At 41.3% G+C, this 22724-nt stretch overlaps 1 protein-coding gene across 1 annotated transcript in view; it reads left to right on the forward strand.

Moving 5' to 3' along the window:
* Positions 1-22154, forward strand: part of ENPP6 (ectonucleotide pyrophosphatase/phosphodiesterase 6) — a 32257-nt gene extending 10103 nt beyond the window's left edge. The window contains exons 2-8 of the mRNA XM_014880488.2: positions 457-636; positions 6646-6757; positions 10848-10989; positions 11872-12051; positions 14334-14471; positions 18482-18605; positions 19403-22154. Of these exons, the coding sequence (XP_014735974.2) occupies positions 457-636; positions 6646-6757; positions 10848-10989; positions 11872-12051; positions 14334-14471; positions 18482-18605; positions 19403-19626 (1100 nt within the window). The 3' untranslated portion in view covers positions 19627-22154. The remainder of the gene's footprint in view (positions 1-456; positions 637-6645; positions 6758-10847; positions 10990-11871; positions 12052-14333; positions 14472-18481; positions 18606-19402) is intronic.
* Positions 22155-22724: the final 570 nt, after the last annotated feature.

Genomic DNA, 22724 nt, shown 5'->3' on the forward strand with positions numbered 1-22724 from the left:
GAAATGTAGAGCAGGACACGGTTTGTTTCTTCTGGCCTCAGCTGTCTACAGTTTGGCTGCCTGAAGCTGAGAAAAGGCTGTGATCTACCAATAATTGGGAGCACATGCACCTCCAGATACCTGAGATGCCCGTCCTAAGGTGGGATGAATTGCATTCTAGATGTGATGCATCTTATCCATCGATTGTGAAGGGACCACAGAGGGTTGACAAGCTTCAGCAACTAACTTTTGGGTGTCTGAACTGGGGGATTTAGTAAGCAAACAGGAGCACCTCAATGAAAGGTAAGAGTCAGGGAGATTTTATGAATGGTTGCAAGGTAAGAGATCCTGGAATTTAAGACAGGGCTTTTCAGCTGATTTTCTGGATGATCCAGTAGTAGCAGTGGTGGTGCTGCCAGCATCCTTCTACTGAAGAACACCTATCTGATTGTGCTGCTTTTTTCTTCACTCTCAAAGGTCGCCACTGTGAGGTCCATCAGATGACTGGAAACTACATGTGGGACCAGAAGGCAAATGTATCTTTTGATATTGGTGTGAATAAAGAAAGCCTGCTGCCTCTCTGGTGGAATGGATCAGAGCCTTTGTGGGTCACAATGATGAAAGCTAAAAAGAACGTTTCCATGTACTACTGGCCAGGTTAGTATATGAAAAATTGCTACAATGCACCTTGACATCAGAGCACTCCACATACTGTGGAATGGCTCCCTAATACAGTTCTGAAATACAGACAGAAATTTTATGTGCTTTACTAACCAGACATAGAAATGAATTAGCTTTTCTTCGGTCATGATAACTTGCATATGCTTAGAAAGGAAAAGACTGAAGTGTCACTAGAGGCAGCTTTCCACTAAATGCTAGCTTCTGGAGGGTGCTGGCTTGAAGAGCATCCCCTCCTCCATCAACTGCTTGTTCCTCTTGCCCACATGTAACTTTGCTATGCTGAGTGGTTGCTCCATGGTCCAATAAAACTTCACAGTCCAGTAAAAATTAAACAGTAACCACCCTACCCCAATGCTTCTTTGGTTTTAATCTGGAAATCAGTAGCAGAGAGCTGAAGTTGATCTGCTCTGTGAGGACATTAAAATCCAGCTGAAAGCAAAGCATCCTTGTCCTCTGGTCCTCCTTCATTGTTAATTCATCTGTGGTCCCAGTTGCTCTGAGTCTGAGCCATTCATTTGGAGGGACTTGGCCTTTCTGTTCCTCATTTGTTAGATATTGGACCACTGGAATGACTAGGGATGTGTAATAATGAGTCTTTTTTAACAAACAGAAGTATTGTATCCCCTTAGGCTATATGTTTAGGGACTCACATTGAAATAGATGTTCCAGCTGAGCAACCAGACCAAATTCTTTATGAAGCACTGATTCTCAACTTTTTTACCTTCTAACTGCTACTTACCCTAAGCAGTCAGCAGATATCCTCAGTGTGCAAGCACAAGAGGACCAGAGAGCTGTTAGAAGAGCTGCACTGAATACAGCCAGTGCCAGCAGGGCAGTGGCAGCTGACTCACACCATGGGCTCCTGGCCAGCTTGTCTCTGCATCCCCATAGACATGTGCCTGGCCACAGTCTTTCCATGCCATGTGGCTAATGGTGTCCTGGCAAAAAGCCCACAATTCTAAGGAATGGGAAGAAAGAGCGAACCAAGATGGAAAACATTGAAAAGCCATCCAGAGTGTTTCTACAGCACTGAAGAGCGAAAAGATCTGAGGGTGACAATATTGTCATATGGACTCAGAGGCAATCAAGGAGTTTACATCAGCCCTGAAAAAAATGCTGCTTCCTACTGAAGATGTCTCAAGTGATCTAATAGCAAGGCAAATAGTAGGAAATAGAAATTATACAAGAATGTAGGAATTCTTCTAAAAATTTACAAAAATATCTCTTTCTGTAGATTATTCATTTTTAACTCCTATTGTAATTGCTCTCAATAGGTATAATTATGTACTGAATAGATGTAACAGCCTACAGAGAGCTGCTGAAAAAAAAAAAACAGTATCACTTTCTATTAAATGCCTTTGGACTTCACCTAGCTCCTTCACGTTCCCCTTCGAGCAGTGCTTCCCAGGGAGAAAATATATGAGGTGTATATATATGTATCCCTGTATATAAATGTGTATCCTTCACTCTGCCTGCTATTTCTAGCTGAGAATTGCAAGGAACAAAAGAGACCCCCTTTTCCCAGTGCTTACACTCCCAAGTGTATGCACTGAACTCTCTTATGACACAGAGGAGGAATTTTTGCATGGATCTGGCATTTTAGCTGTGGACTGTGACATGTACTACTATCTGTCCTTAATTATTTATCTGTGATGGCTGACCTTTGGCAAAGCCAAAGCTTCAGCAAAAGCTGAAGTACACGTTTATTTTAAGGGTACTCATGATCTCAAAGGACACATTGGCCATACAGGGTCAGACACAGGAAGCAGAGTGAAATGTGGAACTACTGAACAAAAATACAAGGCTATTGGACTGCAGTAGGATTCCAAGTATAACTGGAGTGAACAGAAGTCACTTCAAATGCAACAGCCTTTGTTACATTTTCCCTATAAGATTTTTTAAACTATTTTCTTGTTCCATAGTAACGACAAAATCCTTTCTAAAAATTCTAGATCTATCATTTTAAAGCTTAAATTCTTAACAAGCCATTTGAATGGGGAGCGATAGCAAACAAAATGAAAATAAAACCCCAAGAATTAATAACCAAGGTGAGTAGAGGTCCCACAGACATTTGCATTGAATATTATCTGCTATTAGTGATTAGCTTTCCAGCATAAAGATACATAGCTGCTTAGTAATGAATCTTGCAATTATGGTAAATGTTCAAACAGGAAAAGTTTGGGAAACTCTTAAAAGGAACTGCAATATATAGCCAAATTCATAAACTTTGTTCTGGAAGATGCTGTTTTCTCTTTAGCCAGCAGTAAGGACAAACAAGATCAATGAACCATAGCAGGAATGCATTGGAAATGCCACAGTGCTGATACTCAGGATTAACTTCTACCAGTGCCATTTCCTCCTCAGAGCCAGTTCTAAGCTTTGCAAAGTCTGAACCCAAAATCTGCTGCTTCATTTCTTCCCTATGTTCCTCTCTCATGTAGTTGCTTCCTAAAGAAATAAAATCCAGATCCCAGCACACAGAAATACAGAACACGATGCAAACAACAACCATGCAGCTTTCTCTGTGAGCCTAATATAAACACAGCAAAGACAACTCATGGGCAGAATGTATCTGGGATCTCTTGATTCTAGAAGCAGAGGAGCCAAACTATGGCCATGCTGAGGGTCCCAAACACCACTTCTGCCAAAACATAAGGCTTTGGCTTGTAGGGGCACTTTTCTCTTTTCTCCATGCTGTGTGTGGGGTGAAAGGTGCAGCCTCACACTGGGGTTGCCTGTGCAAAGCACTGCTGCTCCAGCAGGTGAAGAATGCCCAGAGGAGTGCAAGAGCATCCTGGCACTGTCAAAGCTTTGGAGTGGTCCTCACCCTCAGCCCAGTAAGTGGCATCATCCCAGATGCTCAAGCTCCTCCATTTTCCACCAGCCGATGCAACTACTTCAGCTGAAGTGCAATGCAACTTCTCCAAACACTGAAATGAGAGACAGAGGGGAGAAGAAAAAAGACTCTAAACTCAACTTTTGACATTTAAACACAATATTTACCAGACCATACAGCTAGTCTGGAAAGTTTTCAAAATTTTTTGTTATGACATGAAGTGTCCAACTGTTATATAAATGTTTAGAAATATAATATAAAGCTGGCAAAGATTCAGGTCTCCATGTCACATAGATAAAGAGGGGCCTATATATCACTCTGAAAGAAGTCCTTATTCCTGCTCCAGTAGTTCAGGTTTTTAAACAAAGGTTTAGCATCATACAAAACTATGCAAAAGTATCTAGCATTACATCCTAGTAAATACAGCTTAACTATTTGTAGTTTAACCAAGAAAAGCTTAGCTTTCCCTTTGGCTGGCTCCAAATCTGTTTAATTTTTCTTTCCCATAATATCTAAAAGAGAAAATTTACCATCTGTCCTGTCTTCTACCAAAATGAGATTTAAAGGGTCTTCACGGCCAATATTTTGGACTTGTAACAAGCCTTAACATTAAAAACCCTAATTTAAGTTCTATTAATCATAGGGGCTAAAAAAAAAAAAAGGAAGTTCTTGGTGTCTAAGTCTAAGCATGAATTTCCAATGGTACTGTCAATGAACTGCACACTTGAAGACCACTATTTCATGGCCAAAATTATTTCTAATTGTTGCTACCCTGTAGTCTTTTACGTCATGCTCATCACTTGACAACCTAGAAATAGCAAAGATATCTCAGCAGCTAAAATATCCCAGATCCCCAAGAGGTTAATGCTCCCAGTTAAAATTATCTAATGAGTAATTCCGAGGAATGTTATTTGAGAAAATTACAATCTGATGTCAGTATCTGAAGCAAAAGAGGCAAAATGATCGTATTAGTCACTGGCTATGAGCAGTCATCCACCTGAAGTAAAACACAAGGCAATTCTAACGACTTTCCAAATGCATTCTTAACTTCTTGCCTGATTTTGGAGACAATCTCGAGTCAGACTCAAGTATGAAAGGAGAAATTGGCTCCAAAGTTCCAATTCAGTCCTGAAATACTAGCAAAGCCCACAGAAGACTACTGCATCACCTCCAGCATCTAAGGTAGCTGAAAGGCCTTGTTTTGCTGCTGGTAGCACCCAGGATATCCTACAAAATACTGGAGCTCTGTGCCCTCAGGGAAGGGGACTTCCTGGATATGATTTTGGGCCATTCATGGAATACATTTTTCTGATGACTTTGTTAAGTATCAGCTTGGATCCCTCTCTGTTGCACAGTGTAATTTCTTGGGGATGCTGTGAGCAAATGTATAGGAGTTTTATTGTGGGATGATCTAGACAGTCAGTTCTTGTCAAGTAATCTGCTGGCTGTTTATCCAAGCTGCAGACAACTGTCATGGTGGATCATGGAGGATCACGGTGGAGAGATGAACACTAAAGTATCTTCATGCAGAAAGTGGAAGATTAAATCCTATGTTTGGGACAATAGGGGAAGAATGAAAAGTAGGCACCATCCCACAATTTTAATAGAAATAAATTTAGATATAGGTTCAAGAGTCAGCAAATGTGGTTTTTTTACAGGAAAGTAAATAATTTGACTACATTTGATGTTTATTATTGCAAATAATTAATTAATCATAATAGATGGGGTCCCTTGAAACATACAAAGCATGTGGAGACCTGGGAGCTGCTACCACAGGCAAAGAAACTGAATCTGTCTTGTGTGCTATGGCCCTTTAACTTTTGGAAAGGATAATTTCCATCTGACTTGTCTGGCTTTCTGCAAATAAGTGAAGATTTAAAAAAATTCCTAAGCTTAAACATTTAAGTTTTACTAATTTTTCATGGTACTCCTGAACCATCACATCAGAAGACTCCTAGCCAGCTTGGCCTGCAAGTGGTGTACTTTTCCCTGTATCCCAGTATTGTACCTCAGTGATGTGAGCTCATGGGAGCTAAGATGCAAGACTGAGAAATTCTCTTTATTGAGTGTCCCAGTAAAGAAACCACTGTCAATCACCTCTGATAGTAGCTCTGCTTGCTCTAGGGCCCTCTCTGTACTTACACTTCCTTCTCACTCCCCAAGCAACAAGGCAATTTATGACAGTCCTTAATGCCTATCACTTACCTCTCAAAGGAGAACCAGAGGGACCCAGATATAGAGAGATTCAGGCTTTGGCTTAGAGTTGCCTTTTTGACCAGATTGTGTTGCTATATACAGAGGCCATTTTGCAAAAGGTGGGAGTTTTTTGGTTTTGATTCCTCCTTGTGCCCCAGGAATACATCAGAAAATGCCTAACTATGATGGGAGGACTCTGGGGTTCTGGAATGATAATTTGCCTTAATCCAGTGTTTCTGGAAGCATGCTTCTTTTAAATATTAATATTATTCAGCAGCATAGTAACTGGAGAGCAAAAGGGCAAAGAAACCTCACAAAAACATGTTTTTCTATGTTCAGGGCCATGTTCTCCTGTAGGATTTGTTGCCATAAATTTTTAGGCCACAAAACAGACTTTATTTTGCAAGGAAGGCTGCAAGTTACCAAGAGTTAATTGGTTTACAGTGTTTTAATAAGACCTCCTGGGAAACAGATATAATAGTGGAGAGTCAGTATCACATAATAAAATACGGTTTATAGAGGATATTGCAACGTAAGATACAGTGTGTCTAACTGGAAAGTATTTGCTGAACTTTCAGAGAACAATATCTAAATCCATTATGTTGGAAGCCTGGAAATGAGGCTATATGGCCACAGAAGTTAAAATATAAACAAGCTGATGATTTAGGTGGAAATGATCTGCCACGAGGGAATCAAGCATTTTGTGTGGGAAGGTCACACAGAGACCTTCCTTTTAGAGAGGGAAATAAAAGGATCCAATGTACAGTTTGCTACAAGCACTTGTCAAACCAACCTCTCTTCCCCTTTTCCCTTGCCAACCACATGGTTTCCTGCAGGGAAGGCATAAGGTAAGTAATGTCACAGGATATTTACAGACCTGAACTTGGACACCAGGGTATGGGGTCTGTGGTCAAGGTGAAATAACAGAGCTTACCACATTTTTTTGCTCATAGGTTGTGAGGTCGAAATCCTTGGAGTCAGACCGAGTTACTGCCGCGAGTATTTCAGCGTCCCAACAGACAAAAACTTCGCAGACGCCATCAGTGATGCCCTTGAGTCTCTGTGGTAGGTCACTAGATTTTTGCAGTGTGGGGTTTCCTCTGTCTAGGACAAGTGTTTGGATTTACTATAAGAGATTTTCAGGATGGACTTCCAAGTAGGAAGATGGGGGCCACCACTGCTTTACAGCACCATCATAGAAACAACACCGTAACAGAAATAGGCCCTTACATTAAGAGTGGAGGGAAAGATGTGCTCCTCTGTTTCTGTGTAGGTTGCAACAAGGAGAAGACATCCTGACTTAGTACTTCTAATTTGCTGTTTCAGACAGCTTCAGGATGAGCATGTGCATGTCTGTCCACTGATCTGCAAGAAAAGGCTTTGAAATACTTGTACTTAGAAAGGCAAGTTGGAAATTCTGAAATTCAGCTCCAGTCACTTGTTTATGAGACTGATGCGTTGGTTTTTTCTTCATTTTAGAACATCTCAAGCAATATATTTTTGGAAAGCGCATTCATTTTGTGCAAATATGAGTATAGATTAGAGTAGAATAGAAGAGTTCAGTTGTAAGGGACCTACAACAACCATATAGTCCAACTGATGGGAATATATCTCTCAGACAACTCCTAGGAAAAATGTATCCTCCAGACCCAGCTTTCAAGTTTCACCATCTCTCATCCAAACATTTACAAGAGGAAATTCCACAAAGGTGTAAAATCAGGGAAGATTGCACCACCACATGCAGAACCAATGCCTAACTTTGGCTATAACTAAGCTCCTCCTTTTAAAACCTTGTTGGTTCCATAATTTATCCTAGGAAGCCCTTCTACTTTAGTGCTTGAAACTGCCATAGCAATTTGAATCTGAAAAGTTTTGTATTCAGAGTGTTGATTGTTCTTGAAGTAAAGGCTCCAAAATGATGAGAGAGCTGTTGGAGATGTTGCTCTCAGTTGCACACTGGGTGCTGTTTGCAGCACGGGCTTAGACAGAAGGTGTCTGAGACCATGTGAGAGGTTTTATCCTGAAATTATTTAGCTTAGAAAGTTACCTGCACGTGACATGAGGAAGCCATATGTGCCATAGGAGATTTTCTGGAGCTTTTGCAGAGCTTTTAATTCAGTGAATAAAAAAGGGAATGGAAGACGTAATGCAGACATCAGCTCTGACTTCTCGTGGAATCCCAGAATATACTGTAGAAAGCTTTTCTTCTGGTATCATTTTGGGATGGGTCAAGATATACTTGAAGCTTCTTGCCTAGTTTATATGAAGCACAGTGTATAAGGCTTCTCTGTGCTGCTTTTCAGCTCTGTAATTGTGAACATGGTTAAAAATGAGGCACAAAATATTAAAAGTACCAGCCCTTCAAGCTGTTAATTTGGGTAGCTGGAGAGCTTCACTAGCTAATTCAGTCCAAAACTGCCTGTTACTGTCTGCAGTGGAAAAAGAAAGAGACACAACACTGTTGGTGGAACAACTTGCAAAAGGTGAAAGCTAATGATTTCAAGAAAAGTGCAAATTCCTGACACCAAGATGTTTGCCATAAATAACAGCTACAGTCTTCTGAAGTGCCCAAATCCTACAGATCACTCCAGCACTGCAGGAGGTCCTATTGCTGATGTCTTTTTACACACCATCCCTGGTGAATTCCTTCCTGAGTTTTTTTCTTAAGCTAAGTGCCCTGTCTCCAACAAGGCAGGAAAGAGGAAAAAGGAATGATCTTAGATAAAATTAATAATCAGGTTTGGGTGTAAATACTGCAGGGACTTAAAGTAAGAAGGGAGGTATAGAATGAACAGATTAAAAATCTGGTAGGTTTTCCTTATTCTTTCTTTCAACCATCCTCTTTGTTTATTTCTTTAAGATTTAGAAGAGGAAGTTCCATGCTGCTGAGCCAGCCCATAAGAAGTAAAGCCTCTGAAATGCTCTTATTGTAAGCATATTCATTTAGCAGGAGTCTTGGGCTTGTCATCTATATCTTTAGCAAGTGCTTTTGACTTTTGAAGCTGTTTAAAGACTGGCAAATGCAGTGTGTTTCCTTTCCACACCCCAGGTAATTGGAAAAGCCAATTAGGCTGAGACTGTCCTTAGCTATATGTGTGAAAACAGCCTGTGGCAAGGGCAGTCTGTTGTCTGCTGCAGTGCTTTGCTCAGTAGCCCTAATGGCAGGTATTAGTAGTTAAAGAACTCCACTTGGGCTCCCACCATTAGCAAACCTTGCAGGGACTCCAGGGTAGGGAAGTACCTAATTCATCAGGGAGCCACTGAGCTTTTCTGGCAACCAAAGGAAATCATCCTTCAGCAATATTCTCCAGTCTCTTCAAACAGGTGCTTCAAGACCACCATTTGGACCAAGAATATTCAAAACAAAGTCAAGCATCTGTTTTTGGCAAGTGAAACTAAAACCTCCCTTGCATCTTTTCAACAACTATAACTTAAGGGCTGTTGTAATCTACCTACCTTCCTAGAGAGGTGTCATGAAGTCTGCATCATACTTGTAAAGTGTGCTGGTAGAATATAAAATATTTTTTGGTATTGCCATCAATGCAGTCCAACTTTCTTCAGCAATCTTTTCTAAGTCATTTCTTTGGAAAGTTACTGGTGATGGAAGAAGACAGGACTAACAGTTAGAAGGACAAAATACTCCCATGCAAGCCATGATAAGGGTTTTCTTAGAAAACCCCTTTTTTTTCCATAGAAAAACAGGAAAAAATGGAAACAAAGTCAAACTCCAGACATGCTGTATCAAATCCTGCAAACTCCTAAGCATGCTGCATTACTGGAGCTTGTCCCATTGAAGTAATTAAATATTCTTCTTTGCAGCACTAAGCCCTCACTGAGAAATCTCACCACAGCCTAAATAAGATCACTTGTTTTATGCAATAAATCTTTCTTATCTTCTATCTTGACCAAAATGATAATTTACTTACAGGTGAGAAGACAAAAATTAGTTTAAGTAGCTCATAATACAGGCACTGAAGCAGAACTACTTCAGTAGGTTCAATGACTGTGTATGCAATAGAGAAATTACAGGGTTAAATTTTAGAGAATAATTTATGCCTAATACAGATGGAAAGTAATGCTTAAAATGAAACTGGGGAGAGGGGAGGCCACTTCATTTAAATTATTTTAAAATCTTGAAGAGTGAGGAACAACACTCTTCTGCAGGACCAGCAGTGAAAAAATTCCCACCACAGCAGACATCTTCAGCTTCTCACAGGACTGGTCCTCTGAGGCCTTCTACAATCTGAGAAATGCAAATGACAGACCCTAATTCATTCATTCAGTCACTCTCCTCTGATTTTCCCTCTTCTGTTCCACTCATTACACCAGACTATGCAGGTGTCTTGGACTAACAAGTGTTTTTGTAGGGATCTTCATATAGATGAGAGCATGTAATATGGATGGCATGCTCTGCCATATATTATGTACAGCACAAAAAGACTCGAACCTCATGAGTGTAGGTCTGTGATTTTATCCACACAACTTCTCTCAGGGAGATTTACAGTGAACAGTAAAGTGGTCATGAAAATTAAATGAAGCACTAATGTGTGCACTATCTCCACTAATTAGGCTGAGAGCAATCAATACAGGAAAGTGTGATCAGCTGAACTTGTACAATCCGGAGATTACCTTAGTTTCCTTTGCTCATGTTCCTGAATAAAAAACCCTTCTAAAATCTCATCCCAGTTCATACTGGTATTTGGTAAGGCAGAGCACATCCTAAATTAACCTCTGTTGTTTGGAAGACCTCACACAGAAGAAAGCCAGAAATGCCAAACATTAATTAAAGCACATTTGACTGTTAATTCCCATAATCCTTTTAATAGGGGCATTCAGCACAGAAAGCAGAATTTCTTTGTTATTAAAGGGAAAGCTGTCTTCCTAATTCAAAGAGGTTAGTAGAGGACTGCCAGGCCAGCCTGTGCTTGCACATGGCAGTTTCCACCTGCTGTCTCTGATGGGAGTCTCAGGCAAACTCCGGAGACCCTGGATGTGAATAACGAGCCCACTAGTGCAATAGATGGTAGGACAGCACAGGCTGGAAGCAGAAAATGGAGTTTTGTGGCTCTACATGCTGGTGAAGACAATGTGCCAGCAGCCAGGAGGTCTCCATGTGTGTCAGCTTTTCAGTCCTTGCCCTCTCTCCCACGCCCAGCAACAACAGTGCCGAGATGGCCGCGGTGTACTACGAGCGCATTGATGTGGAAGGCCACCACTACGGCCCTTCGTCCCAGCAGCGCAAGAACGCTTTGAAGGAAGTGGACAAAGCCTTGACCAACATGATCTCACTCATCAAGGTGAGTGGCATCCACAAACCCAGCTCCCAGGTACCTTTGTTAAAGGCTTTAAAACTGGTCTTCGTGGCACTGCTGAGAGCCTATTTAACACCTGTAACTGAATGCAGTGGCTGTAAATTTTTATTTCCTGAGAAACAGGCTACTGAGTTCGTGGGGAAGTCAATGCACCATTACCCTGATTATTATTTTTATTGATGGCATTATAACCCTCCTGGTGGATTTATACCAGTAGCCCCAGGAAGCCACAAACCAAAATACATGTTGCTCTGTTTATGACTTGTGTTGCCAGCTAAACTTTATTGTAGGTGAAGGAATCAAAACTGTGTGTTTCCTAAGGTTTGTGGAATCGGACTATTAACTTTTATACCAGATTTTATGATGTATTTAGAACTCTGGACTTTAAACTTGCTTTTAAAAAAGCATTATCAAAATGATTTTTCAGTGAGAAAATCTTTTGGGTAAATGGCAATTCTATGAATATTTCTGACAGTGATAAATGCATGTTGGAGTTTTTATGTGTTTCAGTGAAGAGAAGAATATGTATCTTCAATGTCACTAAATATTAAAAGCTCTAATGCTAAGTGCTCATGTTTGGAAGGGAAAAAGAGATACAAGTGGTATCATGGCAAAATCCCTGTGTGGACTTGTTTTGGAAAAACTCTGGTGCTAACCTCTCAGACTCTTCCAGAGCAGCAAGTAAAAGTGGATGTCCACCATTATGGATGGTGGCAAAGCACATTGCAGGACATTCATGGATGTGATCCTTCTGGTTAATTTCCACAGAATCAGTAGAGGTCAAAAGGTGATTTAAATTTTCCAACAGGTACAGACAGTGCAAAGCTCTTACATGGCCCTAAAAGTTGTCATGCACTTTCTTCACAGAGGAAAGGCCTTCAGAATGATATCAATGTCATTCTCTTTTCTGATCATGGGATGACAGACATCTCTTGGGCAGATAAACTGATTGAGCTGAAAAACTATATCAATATGAGTGATACCATACAAATGAAGGACCGAGGTCCTGTTGTGAGCCTCTGGCCAGCTCCAGAGAAGCATGCAGAGGTGAGTACAGCCTAGTTGTACCTCTCAGTATTGTGTTTTCTCAGTTTTTATGCCAATTGTGTGTTCTGCTTTCTCTTAACATCCAAATACTGCTCTCAGAGATGTGTGCAAACATCAGCTCTTATCAGGAGTCAGACTTGGATTCTGTGACACCCTTGTAATGCTGGTTTCCGAAGGAAAGTCACATCAGGCAAATTAAAAAGCATGAACTTTCACTGTTATATGGCAAGGGCATGTGCTTTGAAACTCTACCCCTATTGGCTTCTGATAAATAGCTAAAAAATTTTATCTCAAAATGCACTTTAAGGATTTTACATGTATTAGTCAATTTATTGACACTCTAGCAAGGATTTTCAAATTATCTGGATCAGGTTCAGGCATTCATATTCCAATAAACTCCCACTGAGGAACCAACTCCATTAGACCAGAATTGCAAAAAATATTTTGTTTACAATATTTTCCTTGGAGGAATTTTTGATGAAACATGTTGAATGGAGTCAACCATAAAAGCTCAATGCTAGAACTTCAGGGTTTTGAGGGATAAATCAAAACAACAGAGAAAATATTTGAAAATCACTTCAAAAGAATCAAAATAGTTTCTCTAAGATACTAGTACATTATAGTCTAACCAAAAACCAATGCATGAGACGTCATTACTGCTGTCCTCAGAATACAGATGAGTGGAGGTACAAAATGGGCAAGCCATTCCCCAGGCAAATAGATTTGGTTTCTACATTATATTTTATTCAGTTACAGTACATTGTAGCCTGTGCAATTTTTTTAAAGAGAATATTTGTTGATCTTTGCACCCAAAAACGGTCTCTTCAGGAATTGTGTGTCCGTGATATTGTGAACATTTCAAATTAGTGCCAGAACTGAAAGTTGTCTTAGAGGCATGCATGAGCAATTCACTTGCAAGTGCATCACAGGGGATCACAGCATTGATATGCTTAACCCAGAGCTCCCTGGTTTTGTAGGCCAGACCTTCAAACAAGGGCAAGTTGCAACTTTACATAATCATGGGGTTTCATGCAACAAAGCTCTTCAGCACAGGCTTCTCTCTCATTAAATAGCCTAATATTCCTAAGGAGAATAAAGTACAATGCTTTATACTATGGTTTTGTTTCCTTCCTTCATTTTTTTTTTTAGAATTTCTTACTGGAAGGCTGCTTTTTACGCAAAATAAAGTTGACTTTCAGTTTCCCAATAGCTAGATTCTCTGTTTGTAATGAATTTTAAAGATCTGTGTTTGTGAGTTGGAGTGTATTTTAACAGAGTGGTTATCATCTTTAAGAATTACCCCATTTCAAAGCACCAGAAGTATTGCTGACCGCTCTCTAGGCCCAGTCATGGTGGGAGGAATTGTGCCATCACACCCTGTCCTTATGGTCACTGCACATATCTGGCACACATATACACACAAGAGTGACTTAGCTGAAAGGCTAGTGAAGAGCCTTTCATTCTTTGAAGAACTGAGCTATTTATTTATTATTTAAGATTATTTAAATTTAACTTGTTAAAGGACAATATAGAGTCTGGGGACCCTAATAGCTGCCTTCTCTTTGGCATATGAACATCTTTTTCAGGCATTTAAAATCTATTTTTTGAATAATTTGGGGTGTAATGACGTTTGTGTGACTATATTCCAGACAGTATAATTAATATTAATAAACCACTTGCATGGCATTGTGCAGATTCAAAGCTGCATGCTTTGGCTAATTAATCTCACATCAGATAACTAACAAAGCAGATAACTGAGCACTATCAATCCCTTGATAGTGATTGACTGGGTAAGTGCAAGAAACACCGGTAAGGTGGCATTCATTCTCCACCCAAGAGCACAAGGAGGGAATGAGTGGCAGACACTAAAGATTATATCGCTTTTCCACATCTGTACACAGTCCACATGGTACCTTTGAATATCTCACCACTTCACTCACTGCCTCTTGTGAAGGTGAAGGAACATTTCTCCTGGTCTGCTTCTGTAGGCTGGTACACACACATGTATAAATTTGTGAATGTGTGTATTATAAATACACATAATACATTAATTCATGCATTCCTATGTGTTTATGATCCGAGTTTTCGGAATCTCCTAAACCACACAAGGAGGTTTTATCCAGCAATGATCTTTGGACAGGCAAAGTCCTGGTATGAATGTGCTGATGATTAGCCATTACAGGGGATTAACCATTTTGCAAATTCAGGTGTTCCCATGTACCCATGAGTGTATTTATGATCTTTACAGCCATATGGTGTCCTAAAATTCATTTGTTTTGCAGATATATGAAAAATTGAAAGCTGTGGAACACATGGATGTTTATAACATACAGGATATTCCAAACAGGTTTTTCTACAAAAAAGGAAAATTTGTGTCTCCACTGACTCTCGTGGCTGAAGAAGGATGGTTCATTGTAGAGGTAAAGTATAGATAAAATACTTTATTAAATATAAATACTTAGACAGGAATGTGAAAAGGTGCAGTATATTGCTGATCATTGAGCTAGTGTCAATGGGCTGACTAAAAACTAATGTAAAATTCTGCTGTGTGCTTAAAATGACTTAAAGGTATTGCAGCTATCCTAAAGGAAGACAGTTAAAGAGTCAAGATGCCTCTTTCTTCTCTGTTGTCATAAAGCAATAGTTGTATTTCACCTTCCAATTTTGTTGCCTTCCTCTTCTTTCCCCTGCCATCTACCTTCATTTCAGGCACAAAAAGAGTGTTTCCATTTCAAGTCTTTATTATCCCTCCATTCAGCAGTATTTTGTGGCAACTTTTCCTTCTGCCTGGCTTTCATCCCACCAGATTGTCCTGAAAATGCCCCATTTCTCCCAAGCTCACCAGTCTCAAAAAAAGTTAGACTGGAGATTTGCTCCTCAGAGATGCCCAGTGCACACACTGAAAACTAGGGACTTGTTAAGCAGAGAACCCAGACATGAAGAGATCTTTCATACTAACTTATTTTCTTACTATAAATTGTTGTTACTTTATGCTTGTGTCATTACCAGGCACCTCCACATTACAGATACTAATTGTAGCTCAGCTCAGCACAGCTCAGAGGGCGAGACAACTGTGTATCTTCTGAAGTGAACTGAGCAGTGGCATTAAGAGATTTGCCCAAGGCCATACATGAAGTCAGTAAATTGGCAACAGATCCAAGGAGTCCTGGGTTTCTTTCATGTCCCAGCATAGTCAGTGCACGTTGTTGCCTTGCAGGTTATTGTAACTCAGCTGAGCATCTTCTTTCATTAGCCTTCAGAGCTAATGCTCACCAAGCTTTGCTCAGGACTGTCCACACTACCACATTTCTCACTAGCCAACCTGTATTTAGCATAATAGTTTCTACCAGTGAATAAAAATGCACCTCTAAAAAAACCTGATGGCTTTGGAATACAGCTGGGTGACTACCACATTTCTGATTAAAAAAAAAAAGTATAAAAAGCCAGAGTTAAGATTTTGACAGGTAAAGTAGGAATCTGAAACATTTTTTCCAAAATTATTTTTTAAAATTACAACTAAACTCTTTCATACAAAAGTTCAAAACAGAACATTTTTACATTTTCTGTAGAAAATAAAAAAAGACTTTTTAATCATTGAAACTCTGACAGACCTTAATAACAGTGCAGCAAACACTGCTACTATGATAATTATTTCTGTCTCTCTGCCCATTCCTTCCCATTGTTTCTGATTTTCAAGAATGTCCTCTCATTAATGCTGTCAGATTTTCTTTCTCTTCAGTACACTTTCATTATCTGTGAATAGGATATGAAAATGAAAGTTTCCTGTCATATTTTTAAAGAAATTATTGAGCCTTCTATTATACTTCTTGCCCAAACCACTGATGAGAGAATGTGCAGCTCTTCCCTGTCATGCTCCCAGGGTTTTTAACTCTCTGTTGGCTAGTGGATAGCTAAGAGCTGTTTGAAAAAGGGGATTTTGTTGGTGGTGGTGGTTTTTGAAAGAGACAAAGGGAGTGTATCTGGAAAGTTATTTTCCTCATCACAGAGCATAGGAACAAAAGCCCATCTGCATTTTGGTTACAACAGGGTGAGGAGGGATTTCATGCTGTATCAAAGCTGATCTGCTTATATCACCTTGTTCCCTTCACACGAATGAGTGGTCCCCATACTTTGGGCCTAAGATCCCCCACCTGCTCTCCTGTGTGCAACAGTGGTGTTAGCCCTCAGGGCTGCATGCTCACTTTGTACCCATCCCAGTGTACTTTCCTAACATTTAGAGATCAATTGCAGCACATTTTCTAAACACGCACACACAGAGAAAAGTCCACTGTCCACAGTCTCAGATACGCCTGTTTCATCTTTGACAAGGATTGCTAGCCCAGGCTTAGTCTGAATCTGACAAAATTATGTCTCGGACAAGTTGTCCATCCCATTTGGATTGTCAGGCAGGCACATTAGTGTGCTGCCAGTGTCCTGGCCCCAAAGAAGCCCCAGGAGTTTGTGGGGTTTGCTGTAAGGCAGAGCCTGATGCTCCAGAAAGGCAGTGGAGATGGTTGCACAGACCTGTCCCTCAAGCTACCTGCTGTTAGTGACTCCATTTCATGAGCTCTCACTTCATCTGCAGTTATGAAAGTTAGCAGTGTGTTTTCTGATTCAACTTGCACCAAAAATTAGGGAAATGACTGTGCCTTTGATGGCACATTCTGTTGCGAGTAGGTGTCTCCTCATGTCTGGGTGGGTTATGAAAAGCACACTACCTCCTCCTGCATCTGATATTTCTGGGGAAGCAACTTGTCCAGAACATCGGCTAGGTCATGATGCTGCCAAAGAACCACTGCAAATTTAATGTGACTTCACTTGTCTGAAGCTGATGCTGGCAAATGCTGTGCAGGTTGCCTGATGGCAAGCAGCACACTTAATCCCCAGGAATCACAGGAAGCTAGAGCATAAAGAGGTGCTATGGTAGGAAGAGGAGAAGGAGTCTGTTTTCTCCTTGGCTTGCTCTGAGCAGGAAAATAGATGGGGATAGGAAAAGTAATTTGATAGCTAAAATAGTTTCATTTAATCTGGAACAGATTACCCAGAGAAGCTGTGGAGTCACTCTCACTGGAGATGTTCAAGAGCTGTCTGGATGCAATCCTGTGCAATGTGATCTAGGACAACCCTGCTTGAGCAGGAAGGTTGGACCAGATGATCTACTGTGATCTCTTCCAACCTGATCCATTCTGTAGTATTCTGGAATTATCTAACACATCTGCTGAGTATTACGTATGAAGAAATAGGGTGTTCCCCTGGAAAATAGTTGGAAGAGCTACACCCCCCAGTCATCACTACTGCTGTCCTCAGTGCACAGTCAATTTTCTTTCTTAAGGAAGAAGACAAAAATTAGACAAAATAAATGTTTATAAAAGGAAAGGGTTCCTCAGTTAATCTGCTTCACCATCTGCAGGAGTTGCAGTACCAGTCACTCAAAGTGGGAATGTGGGAAACCCTTTTGGGGCATCTTCTGTCCTTCTGTGTCTGAGTGTGAAGGCCAGACCTGGATGCTCTAGAAGACTGTGCAGCTCCTTCTCTGTAATTATCAGAGGAATTAATGTCATGGGTCTGATGTCAGTTGATGTTCTTTGTTTAAGTGAAATTCCTGCTTTGAGGTAATGTGGAGTGCCACATCTGTCTGCTGCTATCTCTAAGGAGCGTGGGACAGGAGAAACTCATGGACAGGTTGGTCCAGCATTTTGATCAGCCCCTAGAGTCTGCTGCTCTAACAGATATGGCACTGTTGTAGGTAAGAGCTGTTAATACAAAGCAGGAGCAAGCAAGGAAGGAACTTAAAAGTACATCTTAAGTGCAATATGGGCTAGGAAAAACAAGATTTATAATGGCATATTAATAAAGCATAGATCCACTGAGCAAGGAAATAAAACAGTCTAGGCCACCAAGAGTGGGACTGTCTCAGGTCAGAGCCAGTGTTCCCTGGAACAAACCTCATTGCTTTAATACAAACACAAGTAGGGAGAAGAAATAATAATTAGAAAATATCTAGTAGGGGTGATATTTTTGTTGTTAGGCTTAGTAGTAAAATGGAGCAAAAAATTACTTATTTTTCTAAGGTGTCAATGGCATGTGGGGCAGAAAAACACCCCAGCAAATCCACGGAAGTGCATGGCACTGGGTGGGAGAGCAGTGCTTACAGCACCTTGCTTACACGTGTCACATAGGACTGTGGTACTTTGTGCTTGTGGCAGAAATCTACAATGGTTGTCCTCCCCTCCCAGCTGGGAGGTGGCTACTCCCTGAAACAGCAAAGCCAGGGGTCACCCCTGCTGGGGATGAGCTCTGGTGCAGGTCACAGCACAGTGTGGGGGCCCGATGGGGTGGTACAGCACATGGAGACACAACATGGCACCCCACAGTCCCCTAGCACAGCCCAGCAGGCACGCACTAACCACACTCTGCTGTTTTCATTCAGAGCAGGGACAAGCTGCCCTACTGGGAAAATGGGACGGGGAGGAAAGAGGCCTGGCAGAATGGCTGGCATGGCTATGACAATGAGCTCATGGACATGAGAGGCTTCTTCCTCGCATATGGACCAGGTACAGTGCCACCATCCCCGGTGTTCCATTTTCCCTGCAGCCCCATGGTCCTCACTCCTGCATCCCTGCAGCCCCCGCCACATCAGGACCCCGATGCAGCACTCTGCGACACCCAAAAATTACAAATAGATGGCAGGATTTCCTCACTATGGAGGATTTGTTGCACTACATCTATTTTATAGCTGAAGAAGCAGGGCAGAGAGATGTGAAGGAACTTGGTTAGCCTCTCTCTGTTGTCCCAGTGCACTTACTATCTCTTCACCCTGTTTTCCTAAATTTTGGCCTAAACTTTCAATTCTATTTGAAACACATGAATCCTGCTTTTGTTTTCAGGGGATTCAGATTCGCTACAGCAGGGCACTTTCTTTGAGAAGGTTGCAGCATACCTACCCACCTGTCTGATGCAGACACAAAACTCCTGGTTTCCACTTCATCAGGCCCTTTAAAAGAGCACCAGGCTGCAACTGCAGAGAGGAGTGAAAGCAGATCAATTGTACTGTGCAATACAATTATGTCAGGCTATTATGTCTATCAAGCACATACAGTAAAGTAGCTCCTGTACTTAAAAATTCAGGGCTTTTTAAAGTTTTTAGAATAAAATTGGTCTAGAAATAAAAATAATTAGTAAAATTGTTTAAAATGTTTCTGCTGAGCTATGTTGTAAATTGTATAGCATGCCACATCCCAGCTTGGGGGGTAAGTCCCAAGAAAGGCAAAGGAGCCCTTGCCCCAGCACCCCACATTCCAGGGACTGAGCCCCAAGATGCATGATGCCAACTCCTCTCTTTTGCCTGCAGATTTCCGATCCAACTACCGAGCACCTCCCATCAGATCCGTGGATGTTTACAACATCATGTGCAGCCTGGCAGGAGTACAGCCACTGCCCAACAATGGCTCCTGGTCCAGGGTGGAGTGCATGCTCCGAAACACAGCCCCCTTGGCACTGCTCCCCCCGTGCAGCAGCTGTGTCCTGGCACTAGCTCTGCTCTCCCTGTTCACCAGGCAGATCTCCGTACTGTGATCCCTGAACAATGTCAGGCAGTGTCACCAGCAACTCCATCCTTCTCTGTTCATTTTTTTTAAAGTTCTTCATTTGAATAATAGCTTCATTAATAGAGTGCTGTCCCCCACTCCTCCATTGTGCTCCACCAGGCATGAATCTGACCCATCCTGCATTTACAATGGTTTTAATATGAAGCCAGGTTTTGTGCTGCTCCAAACCCATCCAGGGACAATGGTGTCACTCACCTAGATTTACAGCACTGGCATTAAGAGCAGAATCCTGGCTGGCTAGCCACAAAAGTTTTCTGGTGGGTGCACACGGGGATCTCTGAGCAACAAACCCATCTCACCCCAGCATCTTTCACTGAGAAGCTCGCCCTCATGGTTCTCCATACTGAGAAGTTCAGGAGTGGAGACCAACCTCTTTGCATTTAGCTGGGTTCTTCCTGGTTTGCTCCTTCAGCTCCAGCTCCACCAGCAGCAGAGCCCCATCTTCTTCTTACAGGGTCAACCAAGCCCTGTCAATACAGACACAGTTTTCAAAGAACCAAGAGCTTTGCTGAAGGACCATAACACCGAGAGAGGTGGGTCAGCAGGAGAGCAGTGAGAGTATCCTACTTCTCTCAGTCTTTCCTTCTTTATTTTCACCAACATGTGTACTGGCTGCCCTGCCCATTTTGGGCCAGGCTTTCCTCACGGACCTCAGTAGAGGGGAGGGCTGGGAAAGAGTAAAGTGACAGAAAGCCTCCACTTCAAAGCCAGTGGGAAAACAGACATCTGGAATAGACACCTGGACACACAAGGGTCAGGAGGATATAGGATGAGGAAGTCTGGCATTTAATAGCCTCTCTGCTTTTCCTGGTGAAGATAATATCATCTGATCACGTTATGATGTTTTGTATCCAACTGCATTTCTGAAGGTTTTTCAACACTTACTGCTCTTCTACCAGCTTCTGCTACCTCTGCGTCGTGATCAGCACATTTCCCTTTATTCTGAAGCAGGGAGAGAGGTCTACACTGATAGATCTCCCACCCTCCCAGCCAGTCCTGGTGATTATTTCCACCATGGGCTACCAAGCACAAGCAAAGTTGTAACAGCAAAGTTAAATTAAACAGCAGGAGAGGATAGGGCTGTTGCCAGAGGTGCCTTCGGGAGTGCACAGCTCTTTATCTGATATACCTCTGAACAAGGAGCTTTCAGCAACAAACTGCCTTTGGAAGGATTGAGGTTCCTCCCCACATAAAACAAATCTCCAGGACTTACTACTCTCCTGGATCCAGAGACAAGCACGATCTGGATATGTGTGGTACAGTGCATTTAAGGGTGAGTGATTACACTGTGGGGGGAAAAAAACAAACACCAAATTAAACTTGACAAAAGACTTCTGTAATAGCTGTAAAGATTTATGTAATGTGTTTTTAAAGCTCAAGTGAACCATCAAATCAATTGGGAGAAAAATGGAAAAAATCAGGCTTTGTTATTAGACTGTTGAGTATAAAAGGCAATTTAGTGCTTTCGAAGCATTTGCAGTAGCTGTAAAACAAGCACCTATTGTTCAGAGTTCCCTGTTGCTCTTTAATGGACCAGGCTCAATGAAATCAGTGGAGCACATTTTTAAATAAAAAAAAAGAAAAAGAAAAAAGAAAAAAATCAGCATACAAGATAACCAAATTACCAAATTTTGTCTGCAAATTATCACGATAGACACCATCAGTGCCTGCTAACCCCTCCACAACATGCCATTTTAAGTCTTACCAGCAAGCAGAAGCCAAGGTCTTTTTACAGAAGACATGTTTCTAAAGGTAGAAGGGTATATCCGGCTCCTCAGTCATACAAACAGAAATTGAAATTAACAAATTGGGTCCCTTGAGTTGTTTCACGGATAGGCCATGACACATGAAATCAACACTGATCCTTGTGAGTACTTTGTGTAACTAATTTTTGTCAGTGTTCATGTGCAAATACTGAAGGGTAAATCCAATTGCAGTATGATTTGTTTGACCTTAATGCAAGCATTGTGTGTATGGTAAAAGATACTTGGTCTGTAAAAGGAAAATTTGATGGCAGACCCTCAAGAAGCGCACTAGCTTCAGGAGAACTACAGCTCATTATTTTTTGAAAAGTGCATCTTTCTTCCTCAGAAATGTCATACCTCTGAATCAGTTCACGTTCTCATTCAAAAATCAAGTGTCTTAACTCTCGTCTATTTTTCTGTATACTATGCAATGGAGGTGGGTGTATTTTAAAACCTGTTTCTGAATGATGTTTTTATACAATGACTGCTTGTGAATGACTGAATAATTCTAAAAATGGTGTTAGAAAAAGCACTTCTTTGTAAATATTGTAAGATTTTTGAAGAAAAAAACAGCCCAAAACATTCCCTTCAACACTTTGCCTTTCTTGTCTAATTGCTGCATCAAAGTGTGATAAACAGTGTTTGAAGCTTGTGCTGATTAATTATCAGAAAAACGAATGATAACATTGTTTAGAAATGGCAAAGTTGTCAGCATGTAAATGAAGGACATTAAATGAATCACACGAGATGATGTAGCTTGTATGTGCAGTCCTTTTTTCCAGATGTATTTTATTGTTTAACCTTTTGAACATCCATTCAGGAACATGTCATTCCCACTAGGCAATGGACATGACAAAACATTTTGCACTTCTAAGAAGAAAAGTGAGCCCTGGATGCTCTCTCCAGACCTACTTCTCTAAGCCCACTGTGTCACCATCACATCAGCTGCTTGCACAGAAATTAACAGCATTGTCACTGGTATGAGGGTGCACTAGGCTCAGGCTCTCCAGAGTCCCCCTTTCCCAGTGGGAGATGGTGTAAATGTCAACAAGACCTCGAAAACCAATGCTACAGGCCTCGAGGACAAGGGGGCCCTACTCCACTCTAAGCTCCACAAACCAACAATGTCCATGGAAGAGACTAATTTAATATAAATAAGTCTACAAACCTACTGAGTAGAATTAATCTCCTTTTTCTTATATTAACTGAGCACAGAGCAGGAGGTGGATGATGGAGGAGGACCAGTGCAGGTATGCCAGGGAATCCTTTAATTCACAGCAAGATTCCCTCTGAACCATTAGCACTGCCAAGGTCTGCCAGA

The sequence above is a fragment of the Sturnus vulgaris genome, chromosome 4 (genome assembly GCF_052056855.1).
Source record: "Sturnus vulgaris isolate bStuVul1 chromosome 4, bStuVul1.hap1, whole genome shotgun sequence".
In the NCBI taxonomy this organism is placed as follows: domain Eukaryota; kingdom Metazoa; phylum Chordata; class Aves; order Passeriformes; family Sturnidae; genus Sturnus; species Sturnus vulgaris.